General features: G+C 38.9%; 1 protein-coding gene across 1 annotated transcript in view; it reads left to right on the forward strand.

Moving 5' to 3' along the window:
- Positions 1-4,017: 4,017 nt before the first annotated feature.
- The window catches only part of LOC126088585 (stomatin-like protein 2, mitochondrial), a 105,186-nt gene continuing 88,195 nt past the window's right edge, over positions 4,018-21,008 (forward strand). Inside the window, exons 1-4 of the mRNA XM_049906786.1 lie at positions 4,018-4,201; positions 4,275-4,391; positions 17,730-17,877; positions 19,105-19,225. Of these exons, the coding sequence (XP_049762743.1) occupies positions 4,160-4,201; positions 4,275-4,391; positions 17,730-17,877; positions 19,105-19,225 (428 nt within the window). The 5' untranslated portion in view covers positions 4,018-4,159. The remainder of the gene's footprint in view (positions 4,202-4,274; positions 4,392-17,729; positions 17,878-19,104; positions 19,226-21,008) is intronic.

Below are 21,008 nucleotides of genomic sequence, written 5' to 3' on the forward strand. Positions count from 1 at the left end.
ATGGTAAACATTAAAAAGTTATGTTCTACCAGATAACTGTCTAAGTGATTTATTTCATGTGAGAATTCCTTAGACATTATGATATTTTGGATAGGAGAGATACAGAATACGAGGATATTTAATTTTGAGGGTTTCTAGTTGCAGGAAGATTCGCTAAGCATCTGTAATGGAAATTCTCATAGCTCATATGGAATATTAAGGAAACTAAATGGAATTTTAATGACAATAAATGTTATTACACATGGTGTGTGCTCAGAAGTGAAAATAATATCTCTGGCGGTGTAAGTGGGAAGACATGATTAAATACTTAACATGGGAGTATGCAATCATGTACAGAACTTTAAAAGAAGTTTCCTGAATTGCAGAGCCTCATTCAGCCATAAGTAATGGTGAATTGATAGTAAATTGGAACCAGAGAACTATTTTACAGCAGTTATGAATTCAGTGCACTTGAGTTATGCCGAGTGATCATAACTGACTTATTAAATTAGGCTTTGACAAAGAACTTAGATGACCAAATTGTACCTGCTTCATGTTTGCTGTTATCTTTCAAGACCACTGTAACAAACATTGAGGTGATATTTTAGCACACATTGTCCTAATTCTTAGTGAGAGTGCTATCTGAAGTGAATGCAGTGAGCTCATTGAGTGACCATAGATATTTAACCCATATTAATGAAGTTCAGATAGTGATATCAAATTGTAGGTAGATATTTATATGCTTGCAGACACAGAAAATGCTTACCAGAAGAAACTTTCATTCTAAATGTACATGAGAGAAGACCATTGTCTATGGTCCATGGAAAAGACAGTGTCACCAGACATTAGGTAATTGTATAAATTTTGATTGACTGATACTTCATTTGCTTCATAAAATTGCAAACTTTTTTTAACGTTGTACCTCCAAAATTACCTCTGGGTCTCCTGCTTGTTGAAAAGAATCTGGCATTGAAGAATAGTATTAAACTAATGAAAGTTTTTAACCTTATGAAGATTGATGCATGTTTGTCTAGTTTTTGGTTAGACTACGATTTGTACAGTATCTGTGGTGACACATGTTCACAACAGGAATTACATACACAAGAAATAAATGTCCTTATCCATCAAATAATTTGTCGCAGGCAGCATATAGTTGACATTAGGAGAAATGTAACAGTACACATATCAAAACATACTGTAACAAAACTCGCTAAATTACGCATGTTAAGGACTTTTGGGGTAATTCATATGGGTTTAGAAAGACAAAATGTTAAAATACACGCCATTTCAGTACTCACCATACATATAAAATCATACTTCACATTGTTTTCTTGTCATTATAACTGTGCACTTACCATACAACATAAAAGATCATTTACTGTAATGGTAATGGGATTATTTTTAGCAAGCTTTCGCAGACATCTCACTTATATGTTAAAGAAAATGTGGGAATTTTTCCTAAACGCACATAAAAGAAAGTGCTACAGTTATTAAGTAGATTGTAATTTATTTTTTACAACCATAATTTTCAGAAATTAATCCTTTTGAGTGAACTATTGACACACCACTCACATAAGATTTTAATACTTCGTTGTTTCCATTGATGTAGGGACTGTGAATGCTTCTTGTTTTAGTTTTTGCAGTATGTAGATCACAACTGTGGCTGTTTCCTTACATATCAGCTACTATTTCAAGCCTTTATAACACTCGTTTGTGTTTTCCCATATACAAGGTACTTCTTGTGCACAGTACAGTTGTTGCTAACAACAACTTACGAGACTTTTTAGGTACTTCAAAACACACTCAGCAAAATTACTAACACGAACACCAAAATACTGCTTCGGAATCGTCTAGTCAGGCCAAAATTCTCTTCAGTTCTTTCCAATAATTTGTCAATGATTAAATTAATTTTTTTTTTACTATTTCAAGGTTACCTGCTTCTGGATACATATCCTTATATTTACAGAACTATTACTTTGCTCTGTTCTTCTTTTAGCGGTTGCTATACTCGTTTCATTTAACATACCACAAGACTAGCAAACCTCACTACACTTCCAACGACTCTAACGTGAATGTACATTTCGCTGATTTCGAAGCCATTTACACTTCACAACATAACAAACTGCGCAAAATTAAGAGTTTAACATATAAACTGATATATGACAAAGATATAGAATATTGATTAAAGACTATACAGACTAAACAGTATGCTCAATACAGATTTCAATAGATCTGCCAATATGCTGCACAACTTTCGGTCTTATTTACAGAGAGGCAATAATATCGTGCAATATGAACTATTGCACAATATTATTGACAGTCTAGGGACCGCTTAAGCTGTCTTTCATGTGACATCATGAATGTCAGGCAAACAAGAGACCCAACGCCTGGCCACCACTCTTCAGTCCAGAATGCAACGACGGATACCTTTTCAATTCTCACTCTGTGACAACAATCAGTGGACCTACCTCAAGAATTCATGGGCCTAATCACCATGATAAATCGTCTTAGACGAAACTGGCAGCAAACCAGTCACCTGTTGTATAAACTGCACATTAACATGCTACAGGGAATTAAATGCTAGAAGATACAAACATTTAGGAACACACAATGGGACTAAACACTTGCTGAGCTGGATACCACATGAGCAGGTGTGTGGAATCTAGCTCGACACTTCACTATGGAGTGGCACTGTATACCCTCTCTACAATACCTGATATACTTGCGTATTTTACTGAGGAGAAGACAGAACTTATGGGCAGGACACTAGCAACGTCTTTCACGCCGAATCTGGCTGTTTGATCCGGTATTCACACTTGTAACAGACCAGGAGGACATTTGACTTGTAGCCCAACCCGTGCGCAACGATATCAGACGTGCTAGCAGCCTTGAAATCAAATGGGCTATGAACAACACTTCAGACAGGAAATTTGCTGGTCCTGATTGCATTCAAAACTGGTGCTCAAAGAGTTCACGGATAAAGCCATTGAATCACGAATGTCACCAACATTGTTTGTCTCTTGGTCAGATGATGGTTGTCATCTATGCAAATGACAGCGCCATCTTAGCGCCAGATTGGAAGCCATCAAACATTACCTCATGACTACAGTCAGCCTTGGTTAGAGAAATGAGTTGTCAAGGAAAAGGTCGACAAGTGCGATACAGTTTCTGCAGAACAAAGCATTACGAATCGTTAGCAGTGCTCCAACATACAAATGCACTACAGACTTACGCAATCAATTCCGCCTCGAGATTCTAAGAATATTCAAAAGACTCGCCACAGGACTATACAAGAACCGAGACACTCGAACAACCGCATCACTCTAAATCAGGTGGAAGCATGATCGCCCAAAAGCATGTTTCCTTCGCGATGATTAACCACCTACAGTAGGCTTAAATTAAGCTCACAAACAACGCAATATAGGCAAATCAATGGACTTCCAGCTGCGCTGATACAGCTTACTAACCGACAAAAACATGGTAGCGGAAAACACGAAACACAAACGAATCACAAACAATTCTACACAACGAATGACAGATTGCATAACCAAATTGGCCTCTCTGATGAAGTCTTTGGCATGTTACAGCTACGCTGACGCTGCAGCTGGCCCAGGAGATATCGTCAATGTCCAACTACTACGATAACACCCCTCTACCTAATATTTCCTAACACCCACACATGAAATATCGCTACTGCCACAAATCTGCCAACAGCCCTACTACCCATCCCAACTGTCGCAGGCTGTCTTTCCCACGCTGCTTGCCGTGAGTCTTTTTTGCCTTTCTGTCCTTAAAAAGTACTACCCTGCAATTGCCTTTCTGTCTGCTATCTCCTCGATGGGATCGTATTAGTGGGTGATCGCACCCAGATGTACGGACAGTATCACATTCCTGCATCCTGTGACTCCTTGATTAGCTTACTAACTCATTTTTTTCGTAGATGTGGCAGTAGAACTTTTTGCATTGGTCACCAAGTGAGTGCGGGCGCTAAAAAAATATAAAACTTTTCGCAGCTGCCAGCAATATCTGCGTGTAAAGGTGTATAACAACATCTTTGATGCTCGTGGTCTGTAAACAAATGCGGAGAGTTGAAATTGCATGTGATGTTTTGATCCGTGTTGGAAGTCAGAATAGAGTCAAGATTGTTTGATGATATAGCGCAGTAAGATTTGATGCAGTTATGGTGCTGTCATGTAGTGTACGGCTGCGACCGGTGTTGTCGGTACGTGTCATGCCAGGGGAATTCCAAATGTAGTAAAATCAATCTTTTAAGTGCAACGTACTTGTGATTTCAGGCTGCTGTTGGCCGAGCTGTCAGACTCGCACCGCAACATCAAATTACAACATTGCAGATCAGATGGAAGTCGTACACACCCATGAACACTGTAATAATGTTCGTGCCTCAACAAGAGGTAAGACCATTAATTGCGAATCCAGTTTTTGAATTGTGGTTCCTTCTTTATGTTCTTACGTGGTGCCTCTGTCTCTCATTTCACCAAATATCTAACAAACTTTTCATGTATTTCTCCAGTTGCATGCCCAGCAAAGTCGATCTATGATATAGAAATGTTTCGGAGAAGGCATGCAGCATGCATTGATGAGTTACAGGTGTATCGCCATACTATAACTTTGTGTAACGCGGCTGACTTGGGTATGATTTTCTTATGAAGTAGTCTGCACAATTCGGTCGTGAAATCAGGGTTTGGAACACACAGTGTACACAAATTTATACTACATAAAAACATCTCTCGGTGGATATTAACGAGTGATGTTTTGACTGGCAGACATTAATGTAGAGCGCTCGGAAATATCTCAAGATGAGAACGTTCTTTATATTTCAACAGTGTTGTTACGTATAATTTATGATAGCACACATAGATATGTTTGCTGTACTGGAAAGTACGGAGGTTTTCTCTGTGTCCTAGTTCCAGCAGCATATTCATATAAACTGAAATGAGTGTATGTACGCTACCTGATCATAGCCTTAGAGATACACCTATGTAATGTGGAGTTTACCGATAGATGTCATGAGAGGCAAACCTGCCAATATATAAGGAGATGGAGAGTATTGTGTTGTCATGAGAAAAGCAGTAACAGTGTAGTGGAACAGTCAGAAGAGCTCATTGACATGGACTATTCAATGTATGTCACCTGAGTAACAAATCAGTTAAGGACATTTCAACCCTTTGAAAGTTGTCCAAGTCGACTTGTTGGTGATGTGACTGTGAAGTGGAAACATGAGGGAACAGCAGCAGCTAAACAAATAGCAGGCAGAACTATTGTAAAAAATCACAAAAATCAGGAAGGATTCACTTATGAGTTCTAAAGTGGTGCTGGCACTACAGTTGGCACAATTGCTGTGTGTAGGAAGTTAAAAAGAAGGGGATACAATGGTAGAGCAGCTATTCATAAGCCACTAATTTCTATCACCAGTGCCAGGCGACACTTGATGTTTTGTAAAAAGGGATGCCACTGGATGGTGAATGACTGGATATGAGTGGTTTGCAGTGATGAGTCAGGTATACCTTGTGGCAGTTTAGTGGGAGTGTTTTGGTTTGGTGAATGCCTTGATAAACATGTATGGCTACATGTAATGCCAACAGTGAAGTGTAGAGGAGATGATGTTAAGGTAAGGGGTGGTGCTCATTATTCGGGTGTAGTCCCTCTTTGTGCTTAAGAAAACACTAAATGTGGAAGGACAGGAACACATTTAACAGCAATGTGTACTGTTACACTAGAGCAGGGGTGCTGAATCGCTTTAGACTTGAAATCTACTACAAGTAATTTGGTCCGTTTACAGGTCTACTGGCTTCAAAACTCATAAAGGCTTAAGCATATAACAACACTGTAGCCAAAATTAACCATTTTAGTTACACAAAACACATAATTGACAATTTTCCAACTATTTAAACTTGTACACATACTACTAAATTTTCTAGATATTACACATCTGAAAAAAATTAAAATGTATGTCGTAAATCTTGAAAACAGTGTTGTGATATACTTGGCTTTGCATATCATTGGCAAGTTTATTAGAATCTGGTGAATAATTTGTCAGAGCCAACCTTACACAGTCCGAAAGAAGAGGATGTCAGTCAGTTTAATTCCATAGTTACAGTTTACTATGTTCATCATTGAAAACACTGCCTTACATAGACAAATTGATCCAAAAAATAATAAAACATAGAATACCATTTTTACAATGTGAGAGTATCTTTTTACTCTCACCAGTTTCTCAAAGTTATCTTCATTGTATTCTGAATGTATGAAAATGTCATTCTGAAATCATGTTATTTCCCCCTTCCAAGTTCAGTCACACTGGGGGGGGGGGGAAGGAATACTAATTTTACTTACAATATCATCCGCATCCCTTTTTGGAAAGGTTGCGCTATGGAAGCTAGAACAGGTTCCATTGCATTGAAATCTGAAAATTGGTTTTCAGGCTCTGTCCTCAGTGCTGTCAGGTTGTCCATATAATTCTTTGCAGCTTCTTGATCCAATGAAGGTTTGTGACTGTTTTTGAGAAAAGCATTTCACATTTAATTTCTATAACAAAGCAGGAGGAATGACTGTTGGTTGTGAAATGCAGATGGAGGAAAAAAGAGGTGGAATCAATGTTGTCATATCTACCGCCTACAAATGCTGTGCGAACACTCATTGTCAACAAACTGGTATTTTACTAAGCAGTTCATTTAAACAGATTTTGGACAAAGGTTTTGAATGATTGGCTCTTAATGCCATGGCAGTTGACTGGTCAATTGTGATCAATGGGTCGAGCACCCTAGCAGTAGAGGAACAGTTGAGAGAGATTGATTCTTTGTATCAGCATATAAATGCACCGTGTCATAAAGCAGCATCTTTGTGACACTGGTTTGTGGACAATAACATTCCTAAAATGCTCTGATCTCCCGAGAGTCCCAACCTGAGCTGAGTGGAATACTTTTGGGATGAATCACAACATCGAGTTTGCTCCAGACCCCATCGTCCTACATCATTACCCTCTCTGGATTCAACTCTTGAGAAAGGAAGGGTTGCCATTCCTCCAGAGACATTCAGACACCCCTTTGAAAGTGTCCTCCATATAGTTCAAGCCATCATAAAGCTGAAGGGTGGACATGTCCCATATGTACTAATGGGTGTCCCAGTACTTTTGAACAGATGGTGTATGAGTTTCTGGCAGTCATTTTTTGTTCAGAAGTATCTTTTTAATTCTCTAATGATCTTCTTCAGTAACGACAAAACGTTCTGAACAGAACTAGTTGCCCCACGAGTTGATAATATGTGATATAATTCTGTAAAAAGTGTAAAATAAATTATTACAACATACACTTCATGCACTCACTTCCTTACAAACCATTTCAAATAAATTGCTTAATACGACTTGCCACTAGGCAATGGCCTCCATACCTGGGAGAAAGGGCAGGCACAACCCCTCCTCCCTCCCCCATTTCCGCCCCCTCCGAGGGTTTTTTAAGTCTCCTTTTGTATTCCAAAATGTTAAAAATACTCTATACATCCGGGTCTTGCTCACCCCCCCCCCCCCCCCCTCCCCCAGCGTACCATATGGACACCCTTGCTACTAGGTATTAGATTTCACATCTTGTCCACATGGTAACTTAGCTTCTAAATATACACCCAAAGGAAGTTGTGTTTTTAAACTAAAATCTGTGTATTGTGTTTTATTTCATTCAAGCAAAAAATCTGTTTCCTCTATACCAGTAATATGCTTACAGTGGTGGATTAAAGAACTGTTATGGGGGGGACTGGGTGCCTTGGAGAGAAAGAGAACCTGGGGTGTCGCCAGAAAACAAAGGAAAAAAGGTCTTTCAAATGTAGTATTTCAAGCTTTTTGAGACTTAAAAAACATATCAAAGACTGGGAAAGATGTGCTTTATTTTGGGGATACATACGTGTAAAATTTTTTCAAACGTTGGGCATCAAAGTCGTTACATAGGTATTTACATTTACATAATTGTTAACAGGAAAGTATCAAGTTACGTTAGCATTTTGTAAACACAAATACTTCACTTTAAATCAATATTAGTAAAGCCGTAAATAAATCCATAATTCTTTTTACGTTTTCAATTTTTAAACTGTTCAGGGTGATACTCATTCTGAAATAAATAATAGTATGAGCAATAGTCATTACAAACTTATATAAGAGATATAAAACAATAATTTTGAATATAATATGATATATTTCTGTGTAGTGAGAGGTTTAAATTTTGGTAGAAGTTACGTTAACAATTTTTGTATTACCTCTCCATTTGTAAAGTACATATTTGATCCGTTTTATGCATATTAGCAGGTGGTTTATTGTTCTTACAGTTCTTACGAAAGCGCAAAATCTAATATAGTTTTGTAATTATTAATTACTCTATCTTTTCTCATCAGGTGGCTTGACAACATCTAGACCTCAGAAAGCATACATCTTCTCCTCTTTCCACCCTTTGCAATAAATCTGTCTATGTCTAGAATGAAATTTTCACTCTACAGTGGAGTGTGCGCTGATATGAAACTTCCTGGCAGATTGAAACTGTGTGCTGGACCGAGACTCGAACTTGGGACGTTTGCCTTTCGCGGCAAGTGCTCTACCAACTGAGATACCCACGCACGACTCACGCCCCTTCCTCACAGCACACTTGCCCGCGAAAGGCAAAGGTCCCGAGTTCGAGTCTCGGTCCGGCACACAATTTTAATCTGCCAGGAAGTTTCATATCGGCGCACACTCTGCTGTAGAGTGAAAATTTCATTCTAGAAACAACCCCCAGGTTGTGGCTAAGCCATGTCTCCGCAATATCCTTTCTTCCAGGAGTGCTAGTGCTGCAAGGTTCGCAGGAGAGCTTCTGTGAAGTTTGGAAGATAGGAGACGAGGTACAGGCGGAATTAAAGCTTTGAGGATGGGGCATGAGTCGTGCTTGGGTAGCTCAGTTGGTAGAGCACTTGCCCGCGAAAGGCAAAGGTCCTGAGTTCAAGTCTCGGTCCGGTACACAGTTTTAATCTGCCACGAAGTTTCAAATCTGTCTATGATTTTTTTCTTTGTTAATAACAATGTCCCTATGTATGTACAGTAAAGCAAGCCCAGTTAAGCGGTTTTGCCCGCAACGATTTCTTAACCAAGTCTTAATCAATTTCAGTGTAGAGAAAGATCTTTTGGTTGTTGAAGTTGAGACAGGAAGACAAGAATGGATCAACATTGAAGATGTGATCAAGGGGAAAATGTCTGTAGTACAAAACTGCAAACTCTCAACTGCAGAGCTTGGTAGAAGTGTTTTCTTTGCATCTTCCCTTTTCCATTTTGTCACCCACAACTTGACTTCTGCGCCTGAAATTAGAGATGCAGTCACTTTCAACCTTTCCAAACAGTTTATAATATTTTCTAGCCACTGTTTCGGTATCACTAATCACCGACTCCATGGACCTTGTCGACAAAGAACAGACTTTTGGTAGAACCGTGTTCAGGTTGAAGAGAATTAGAACGTTTTTAGAGAATCTGCTTTCAAGATCGTTGCTAATTGTGTCGAGAATGGTGATGAAGACATTAACCCTAAAATAACTTTCTGGACTCGATGGAGCAGCATTAGATCTGTTAATTTGGCAAGATGTACGTCTGGATGTTTGGATGGTGTTTCCAACAATATCTGCGATTCTCTTGGCTTCATCATAAAGGAGACTGAACTCTGCAACTGCATTATCTCGCTTTGTTTTTAAGACTGGTAAAGTGTCGTTTACGGTATCAGCTGCTTCTGTAACATCAATAGTTTCTTTTTGGAAAAATCTACTGAGAGGTAATGTTTGACAGAGCACATGAGCAAGGCATACTAGAGTTAAGTTAAATTCTCCATTACTGAGGCGCTGATAACCTCGTTGTTGTGCACCCTAAAACACTAATCATCATCATCATCTACTCATCATTCATTACTGATAGCATATAAAAGCATTGTAGCTGTTACACTAGAAGTATCACTTGAAAAATGTGACCGTTGTGACATTTCCTCAAGGCGCTACGAGATTTTTTCAATTTTTTTAAGAAACAACACTACAGATAACTGCCTTCCTAACCATCTTGCTTCACACATGCTTGTATACTTAACGAGTACAGCATTTCTTTTTGGATAGGCTGTAAAAAATGAAACAGCCACCTTAACGATACCTATTGAGTTTCTCACTTGTTGCACACCAGAACACATAGAAATAGATAAATTCAAAGAATGGTTGAAACTTGGGGCTCTTTCAGCTGTAATACATTCTTTCTTTATTGTGGCAACTGCTCCAACAATCTCGGAACTCGTGACAGAGCAGCCATCGGTTGCAATACCAGTACATTTACCAAGATCGAGAGTAAGGTGTCTCGTAGTGTTTATCAAAGTTTTACCTAAATATATTCCAGTCATTCTGGTATCTTTATGCTCTTCATCTGCTCTACCACTGTTACATTTATTCGAGAAGTGTCTTCAAAAGACTCAAGTTGATCATTTTCATCGTCAGATGTTGAAGAGAAATCTTCGTTTTTATTACTTTTGAATCCAGCTTTGAAGTTTTATTTCCACAGATTTGTCTGTGGCTCCCGTGGATTGATGAAACCTATGAAATCTTCTCTGATCACATCTTTATAAACATTTCTTTAAAAAATTGACATCTGAGTTTTTTCTTTGATTCTGTTTGCTACCTGAAAAATAATTTCTTCACCACAGCATTCAATCAACTCATTTTGAACAGTTTTACTTAAAAATGTGCATCTTTTATTACCAGAGCAATACTGTGCTTCTAATTCAATTTCCCCACGTTCTTTGGTGCGAAATTTCATCAACTCTTTAAAGTTGTCTTTATTCGATAGTTCGGAATCATTAGAAAAAACAGAGCCACCATCTCGATGTCTTCTAAAAGGCGTGTTCTGCCTTCCAAGAAATATGACGTTTTGCAAAGGAAATGACAACAGTTTTTATTTTTTTTCCATTCTCTTTAGTCGCTAGGTGTCAACTTGATTTTCAACCGATTTATTTGGATTGTGGTAAGAAACCAAAAAGTCATTGGCACGTCCTAAAGCTTGCTGATGATATACTGCTCTACTTTGGTTTTCCAGGTCACCATCTTTACATAATAACTTATCAAATTTTGTCAGAGGTGCAGCCACTAATGTGTTTAACTTCATTCCCACATGATACCCACCCTTAAGAGTAGGTACAAAGAAACGACACACTTTGCAAAATAGACCTTCTTTGGATGGAGACAAAACTAATCGTGCTTTATATTTATCTAAGTGCTCACTTTTCAGAAACCTTCTTTCAGTCTTCCCACCCTTATTATGAGTGGAATGTGGGTAACTGTATTCAGCAGGAGGTTCCCAGTGGATTTATAGTATGGTGGCAAGCGCACTATCAGGTGGTTTAGTCCCAATATGTCGACCGATGTCATTTTCGTAATGTACCTCTGAAACGGAAGTGTTATCTGCAGGTAATGAAGTTGAAGCGCAGCTCATCTCATCACCTGGATCATTCAAAGTGGCAAGCATTGGCGGTGCTGAGTCCTCAATCTCATCATGCTCATCTGAATAGATTGCACCAATGTCATAAACGATATGTGTTTAACCCTCCTGCCTCGCAAACGTACACGGCTGCTCACACTGCTAATAGACTTTTAGCCTAAAGGCACATCAGAGACTTAATACTATCTACATCTACATCCGTACTCTGCGAGTCACCGTGTGGTGTGTGGCAGAGGGTACTCTGGGGTACCGTACGTTAAGGTTTCTTCCTATTCCATTCCCAGATGGAAAGAATGACCATTTAAATGCCTCTGTGTGAGCTCTTAGTCTCTTACTTACCTAATTTTGTCTTTGCAAGATAGATATGTAGGGGGATGGAGAATATGCATCGCTTCTGCCGAGATTTTGCGTCTGGAATTTTTCCAGACGGTTCTGGCGTGATATAAGTCTTTCTTCGGGTGTTTGCCAATTCTGACCTCTCGACACGTCACTAACGCTCTCTCGCCAGTCAAACGAGCCTGTTACCATCCGTGCTGGCTTTCTTTGTGGTTGCTACGTGTCTCCCATTAGTTCAGCCCGATAGGAGCCTCGCACATTTGCTCCATATTACTGACCGAAATGTCTGTGGGTCTGTTCTACTTCCCTTTTTGTGTGTCAGTGTGACTTGTGCTCCTTTCCATTCACTGGGGATAACTCCTTGTTCGAGAGACTTGTGGTAAATTATGGTCAAGAAAGGGGCTAAATCAGTCACAAATTCTGTGACAGGAATTCCATCGGGCCCTGGAGCTTTGTTGTGTTTTATAGATTTAAGCTGTTTTTCGACATTATTTTAATCTAGCTCTTGCTGAGATCTTTAATTCTGTACTGCGTAATTTTATATAGAACCTAAGGTTCGTTCAGCGTACTGCAAAAGAGTACACTGGCTGGCTGGTGTCAAATGTTTGGCCAGCTTGATTGACTATAATCTACATTGCTTCTTCCACTTGCTACCTAAAGTAGCAAAATAAATATTAAAACACAGCAAGAGTATTTATCCATTAATTAAAAAGATTCTCATCAGTCGCATAAGTGGTTCCAAATTTGTGATAATTTTTTTATAGACTGTAGTGATGGAATAAAGCTTTGTGTCAGACATCACATCTGACAGAATTTACGCCATAATTTAGTAGATGTGGAAGACCCTTCTGTTTGTGAATTTCTAGTTAGTTGAGTGAAATGAGGGGGATTATTTAGAAAATTGCAAGAAGCACATCTAAGCTGTGGTAATAACTGTTGTCTTGTAGCGGAACCATTTGACATATTCGAAGGTGTATTTACCATTTTAAAAATACATACATGCTGCATATAAAAAGATACGCTTGTGTTCATTTCCATTTGACACTGACATTTCAGGTTCTACTGCATCAAAGTACCTTACCTGTTAGTAGTCAAACATTTTGGTTTTAGATCACGGTGTGCAGGAAATGAGCATGTTTTCGAAAAAAAATAAATTACCACATTTAAGTGATATATTATAATTAGGCCTAAAGGTCACACATTGGATGATTTCACATGAAAGGTGAGATTTAAACGCGTCCTGATAGGTAAATTGCCATGATACTGACAGAATGACGAAGCAAGAATCCAGTTCTGTTTCTGTGTAAATTTGCTACCATGAGTTGTTTCTTTTCGTTTGTTAATTGTACAGTTTTATTTTATAGATTAATATAGAAATCGTAGTGTATTGTATTTATATCTATCGGCAATAAAAAAGTTAAGCAGGCAGTTCTTTGCAGGGCCTGCAACTTGGCATGCAAGCACAGTGCCAGTTGTTTGCTACTTTAGGAACAACTTGCGGAAACAACAACCTTTCATAATAATACATTGTTGAGACTTCATATTCAAATATGACAATCTGATGTATCCTCAGAAACGGTCAATCTATCCGCAAATCTCAAATGAGACTGACCACTGGCAATTTTATCATCAGAATGCCCCCTCCCCCAGCTGAAAATAACTTCCGAGGCAAAGGTACTTGCCGTAGATGTCATTGATACCAAGTTTAACAGTTCATAAAAATACAAGGAAACAGAAAAGATAAGGCTATTCTTTGCAATATCGTACAATTTCCACAAAAGGCCTCCTTAAAACAAGTACTTCTGCCCATGAAAATATATTACTTATCACTGTCTCGAACATAAAATTAATTTGGTTTGATTCATTGATCACGATGATGATGGGTGGCCATAAAAATACTTTATGCCCAATAAGTAAAGTAACATACATAGAAAAACTGTCTACTTTCCAATTTAAGTAGACAGCCGCAGCATATAAAACAAGTTAACAACTGTGGAAGAAAATATACAAAATGCTTCTTCCTATAAAAATTGTAGTGTAATCTCAAATAGCTTGACTTTAAGAACTCAATTGCAAAATTAAGTAATACATATACATGAACAAGCAACTTTTGCCCATATAACACCTCACGAACCATAATCTTACGCTATAATAAACTCACCTGTTGTCTTCTGTTTTTTAGAGAAAAAAGATGTTATCTTTGAAGCTCGTTTCGTGGTACACAGATGACAGAAATGAAACAGTCTACACCAGTAAAAGGAACTGTTCTTATCTACATCTACATTTATACTCCGCAAGCCACCCAACGGTGTGTGGCGGAGGGCACTTTACATGCCACTTCAAATCGTTCCGCACGCATACTCCCAGATATTTTACAGAAGTAACTGCTACCAGTGTTTGTTCCGCTATCATATAATCATACAATAAAGGATCCTTCTTTCTATGTATTCGCAATACATTACATTTGTCTATGTTAAGGGTCAGTTGCCACTCCCTGCACCAAGTGCCTATCCGCTGCAGATCTTCCTGCATTTCGCTACAATTTTCTAATACTGCAACTTCTCTGTATACTACAGCATCATCCGCGAAAAGCCGCATGGAACTTCCGACACTATCTACTAGGTCATTTATATATATTGTGAAAAGCAATGGTCCCATAACACTCCCCCGTGGCACGCCAGAGGTTACTTTAATGTCTGTAGACGTTGATAACAACATGCTGTGTTCTGTTTACTAAAAACTCTTCAATCCAGCCACACAGCTGGTCTGATATTCCGTAGGCTCTTACTTTGTTTATCAGGCGACAGTGCGGAACTGTATCGAACGCTTTCCGGAAGTCAAGAAAAATAGCATCTACCTGGGAGCCTGTATCTAATATTTTCTGGGTCTCATGAACAAATAAAGCGAGTTGGGTTTCACACGATTGCTGTTTCCGGAATCCATGTTGATTCCTACATAGTAGATTCTGAGTTTCCAAAAACGACATGATACTCGAGCAAAACACATGTTCTAAAATTCTACAACAGATCGACGCCAGAGATATAGGTCTATAGTTTTGCGCATCTGCTCGACGACCCTTCTTGAAGACTGGGACTACCTGTGCTCTTTTCCAATCATTTGGAACCTTCTGTTCCTCTAGAGTTTTGCGGTACACGGCTGTTAGAAGGGGGGCAAGTTCTTTCACGTACTCTGTGTAGAATCGAATTGGTATCCCGTCAGGTCCAGTGGACTTTCCTCTGTTGAGTGATTCCAGTTGCTTTTCTATTCCTTGGACACTTATTTCGATGTCAGCCATTTTTTCGTTTGTGCGAGGATTTAGAGAAGGAACTGCAGTGCGGTCTTCCTCTGTGAAACAGTTTTGGAAAAAGGTGTTTAGTATTTCAGCTTTACGCTTGTCATCCTCTGTTTCAATGCCATCATCATCATCCCGGAGTGTCTGGACATGATGTTTCTAGCCACTTACTGATTTAACGTAAGACCAGAACTTCCTAGGATTTTCTGTCAAGTCGGTACCTAGTATTTTACTTTCGAATTCACTGAACGCTTCACGCATAGCCCTCCTTACGCTAACTTTGACATCGTTTAGCTTCTGTTTGTATGAGAGGTTTTGGCTGCGTTTAAACTTGGAGTGAAGCTCTCTTTGCTTTCACAGTAGTTTCCTAACTTTGTTGTTGTACCACGGTGGGTTTTTCCCGTCCCTCACAGTTTTACTCGGCACGTACCTGTCTAAAACGCATTTTACGATTGCCTTGAACTATTCAGCCCGAGATGAGATGTCTAAGAGCACAACACTGACAATAAGGGATGCACGGCAGGTAGCAACGGACGGGCTTAGTGCAGTGCACGCCGCTGGTCGGGGGTACGGAAGTCAGGAAATCTTAGCGGGCAATTCCCAGAGAAGCTGGGCAGTATAGCTGTGCTGCGGATGGCTAGGCTGTTCTGGCTGGGGGTTAGAATCCACCCATGGGCATGGATGTGGGTGTTGCCCTGCGATTCTACTTTGATTAATACAGTTGTATAGGATAAGTCACAAGCAGTACGTGGACACAAACTTTGACCTGAAATAGATCATAGAAATGATCAGAAATATAGAGATTAGAGAAAAGCAGATAAGAACAACAAACTGTTACACTCTATATCTGGCTAAAATGGGGTACCACTTGAAAGGTCAAATTTTAATTTTAAATAAAAAAAGTTCCCAGAGTGTACAGTAGGGTGAAAACATAACATGATGAAACTCTAGCTAATCCAAAAAATAAAACTTTTTTCACTTAGGTAAAGCAAAGTAAAGGGGGCACTCCCGCCCTGCCTCCTCCTTCAATCTGCCAGTGGATGCTTAGGCTATTGTATCATCATCACAGTTCGTGCTGATGGAGTTTGCTTGTGACAGTGGCTTAATGTCACAGTGAGCCTTCTTGTTGACCACTTCATTACCTGATATAACAGTTCATGTTCGTGTTGTAATATGATGAATATTTTTACCAGTCTCAGGAGTCTGTGCTGTGGTAGGAAGCTTGAGCTGCTATGTATCCTTCAGGCACTTCCTTTGGTCTCCTTGTCATACATCCCATTTACATCAACACGCACAAGTTCTTGCTTTGGCAGACATGCTAAGTGCTCAGCTACAGATGATAATGTTCTGGTGTAGTGTTGAGAAATTATTGAAAGATTTAAAGAATTAAGTGAATGTGGGCTAAAAGAATTTTGGTGCAGTTTTTTGTTAAAAATCTTCATTGAGGCAGGCATTAGGTTGACTCGAGGTATATGTGCTAATGTACTGGTTAAACCTGGCAATAAGTGGACTACTTTGTAGAAAATGTGTTACATAAACATTGTGAATGATCATCTGTTATATGTTTTTCTTCTATACTACTACTTGTTCATGACAGGATATGTTCGTTAAAGTCTAGACTGATTCAGTATTTCTGTACTGCTCATAAGTTGGCAACTAATCAATTTGTGAATCCATGGTAGTTTGATGTAACAAGTGACAGGTGAGAAAATAGACATTTCACTTCAGAGGTTGAGTGAACTGCTGCTTCATGATAGAAGAAAGTTTTACATATCAGTCATGGCTTGTCTGCCCAGAAGTTCTAAATGAAGTTAATAATGGCCATGAAAGCCTACATTGTATGATCAAAAAGACAGTGTTTTAATACTTAACTTTGAATGGAGGTTGTGAAAATAGATTGATTTCTAGCAGATCATGACGTCTGGGTTATGATGGAAGGTGTTAATTTTGTTGGGAGTTGGTGAACCCAACGAATGCATACATTAGAAAAATAAATAATAAAAAAAAACCTTACTCATGGAATGAAGGTTGCATGATAAATTGACCTGCAGCATAGCCTGAGGTCTAAGCTAAGTTGGAAGATGATAATTTTATTGGAATCTGACAAAACGAACAAATGTGACATTTTGACAAAAAATTTTAGTTACATTTGTTGAAGGGTTCATCTAGGTATTCAGAAGACAGTCGGTCATATCAAAATTAGGTATGTCTCATCCTTATAAGTTCTTATTTCAACTATATCTTACTTGCCATACATTTACTTCATTTACTATGATAAGTATTTGGTCAATTTTTGGGAGTACAGTAGCTGCTGATTTTTTCCCAAATACATAGTGGAATTTGCTTCTATGTTGATGTGAGAATGTGACAATATTCCTTTACTTTTTGCTAAGAAACATACTGTCTGCTTGCTGCTCTCTCATTGGCTGCATATAACCAGCAGTTGATATATCCCCCTTGGGCCCACCATATCTAACAGCGAGCACTGACAGTGTTGCTACATAAAACACTCAATGCAACAGTAGCCCTAATCTAGACTTGTAACATATACTTCTGTCTTCTGAATGAGAAAATTATTGTTTGTTTGCAAGACAAGCACCTCACCAAGTATTGATACTAATGTATTTGATATTGTAGGCATGGATTGTTGAAAGAATGGGGAAGTTTCATAGGATCTTGGAGCCTGGACTGAATATCTTATTACCAATTGTGGATAAAGTTAAATATGTTCAGAGTCTAAAAGAAATAGCAATTGATGTCCCCAAGCAAAGTGCAATCACTTCAGGTAAGCTACTTTCAATTGCGAATACATGACAACAGCAATGAATCTACTTTGTTATACACATTTGCATGAAGTTTTGGCATTAGAACTGCAGTTTTCTTTCACCTTTTGGTATTTGATTGTAATATGTTTGAAGTAAGAAATATTACAAATTTTGATAACTACTGTGCAGGCATTTGTTTGGCACACTTTTACCTGTTCAAATGACTATCATAGCAATAGAAATAGAAATATAATTAACTTAAGGGGTAGGACATCAAACAAGACAACTTGGGGCAGGAGGGACACCACAGGACATTTTAATTTCCACTGTCTATACTTTTACAAATAAGTTCATAAAACTTTGTCAGCATGACCAGGAAGGATTCAGGATTCACACTCATAGCAGTGGAAGTACAAAAATGTAACAAAATACTTTTTTACATGTGAAATTTCATCATTTTTCACTTACTATTGGTTGCATTTGTTGCTATAGGTACATTTTTCTTCATAAGTAAGAGCGTTTCTGTGATTAATTTTGCACAGCATACAAACCATACTTACAGGTCTATGAAACTATAGAATTTTCCAAATCTATTAAAAACTGTAGTAAAAATTGAGATAATTGACTATAAAATTTGAGTTTTTTCTAAACACGAAGTTTGAAATGTAGCAGCTCATTCATTTTTTTAATAAATTAAATAAATTCAAGATCTCATACACCTGTAAGTATGGTTTGTATGCTGTGCAAAATTCATTGAAGAATTTCTCTTACTTGAAGAAAAGTGTATCTATAGCAACAAATGCAGCCAATAGTAAGTGAAAAAATGATGAACTTTCACAAGTAAAAAAAAATTATTTTATTATGTTTTTGAACTTCCACTGCTATGAGTGTTAATCCTGAATCCTCCCTGGTCATGCTGACAAAGTTTTATGAATTTATTTGTAAAAGTATAGACAGTGGAAATTAAAATGTCCTGTGGTCCCTCTCCTGCTCTAAGTCAGCACATTTGATGTCCTACCCCCCTTAAATTAAGATGAGGCAGAATTGCTGATTCAACCTCTCCTCGTTTCTTCCCTGAGGGACATAGAAATTACGAAACTTAGATATAGTACTTTCTAATTTTAAATATTTCTGTTGGCAGTACTTGGTATTTCACCTTTTGACAGCCAGTTGCGGCAGTCCTAAGTTAATTTGTATATTTTCATATACATACTGCATATTGATCCCTCTTTGTGTGCTTCTTCCAGACAATGTGACATTAAATATTGATGGCGTGCTTTACTTAAGAATTATTGATGCCTACCTGGCAAGTTATGGTGTTGAAGATCCAGAATTTGCAATTACCCAGCTAGCTCAGACAACAATGAGGTGTGTTTGCGCCAGTTCCTGTATATTTCATGTACACATATTCATAGAACTTCTCTGTTGTAATTCTGATAGTTAACAGTTATTTACTTTCCATGACATGAACTATTTAATGATATATATTATATAATGTGGAATATATAAGATGTATTTGAAATAACATCTGCTTCCATAACCCATAAAAATTCAGTAAATTACAAATAATCTCTAGACTAAGTATTGTGTTCTTGTTGCTAAGTATCTTGCACTAATGTCTTGAAGGTCTGTTGATAATGACGATGATGATAACTCTTCTCTTCTGAGCAGGGTCCCCCCCAGGCGTTTCACCACTCTTTGGCAGGTTCGTGCTTGGCTAACACGGGGACCGAGCCTTTGTGGCATCTTTTCCCTTCTGTGCTGCATGTGTATCCTCTTGCTATTCGTTTTCCTTTTCCTCTCCCTTGGGGAACATGTCTAAGATGCTTTTGGCAATTTGTTCTGCATTTTCAGTAGCCGACATCAGAACAGTCTTACCACAGTTTTTCATTCCTTTTTTCTTTCCTCATTCACCTTTTCCTATCCTTCCTTCACTTCGGTGTTTGAGGCTCCTCTTTTTCTTCTTCTTCCTCGTGTGCTCCTGAAGGCCAGCCCATGCTTCTGACACATAATGGGTGACTGGGTAACGCGTAATTCCCAGCCCCAGGTCAACAGGTAGGGTTCACACATGCCGCCTGGTACAGGCCAGGCCCAAGGAGGGATGATTGCATGAGGGGCTACCTTCCCAAACTGCCGATTGGTCCCTCTGTCAGATGCTTGGGTGGCATGACCTGAGGTGTGAATAGTCACCTAAGGTGGGTGAGCCTCCCTCTGAGGGGGGCAGTCAAAAGGAGTACACCATCGGAGATATATGCAATCATGGGGGATTTGCTCACAATGAGCCAAACATTTTCTTCAGAGTCAATGTGTACCAAACATAAACGGAATGAATGTCCGGATTCAAAGACCCTCCCAGCTGCACCATGGTTCCTCGTAGTTTCATATACTGAAGATGGTCAGTCCTTTGCAACAGTAAATCCGTTACTTATTCAGAAAGGTGTTGATGTGATTGCTGGCCCTCTGAAATCCTGCTCTCGTTTACGCCGTTTCACTTTGCTTATTCTCAAGCACAACAACTGCTTGCTGCTTTGCTCCTTCACGGCTATCCTGTTCATGTTGAGGTCCATAGAACTCTGAGTACTTCCTGTGGTGTTATTTACACTAGGCTGCTTGATGGTCTGACTGAAGCAGAAATCCAAACGTACCTCTCTGATCATTGTGTCATTGCAGTGCATTGGGCGATGAAAAAGGTAGATGTATTCTTAGTGCCCACACACACTTTTTTTCAGCTTTTGATAGAGTGATACTTCCTTCCAGGATAAAAGCAGTTTATGAAGTTATCACAGTCCTACCGTACATTGTGAACTCGATGCACTGCTATCAGTATCAGCATTTGAACCACGCTAGAGTGCCCTGTCGACAACCGGCCAAATGTGTAACTGTGCTAGGGATGCTCACATGGACGATTTTCCGTCTCTTCCTTCCCGCTGTGTCAATTGAAATTGTGACCATCCTGCCTCCTCTTGTGATTGTCCCATGTATTTCAATGAACAGGCTGCCCAGGAGATCCGGGTAAAGGAAAAAGTGCCTTACCTGGTCGCTCACAAATTATTGTCTAGTCGCCAATCGTGCATTCTGCCATCTGGCACTTACAGAATGGTTCTTGCTACATCTTGCTCCATGAAGGACATGACCACACAAATATGTGACC

This window comes from Schistocerca cancellata, chromosome 6, assembly GCF_023864275.1.
Source record: "Schistocerca cancellata isolate TAMUIC-IGC-003103 chromosome 6, iqSchCanc2.1, whole genome shotgun sequence".
NCBI lineage: Eukaryota > Metazoa > Arthropoda > Insecta > Orthoptera > Acrididae > Schistocerca > Schistocerca cancellata.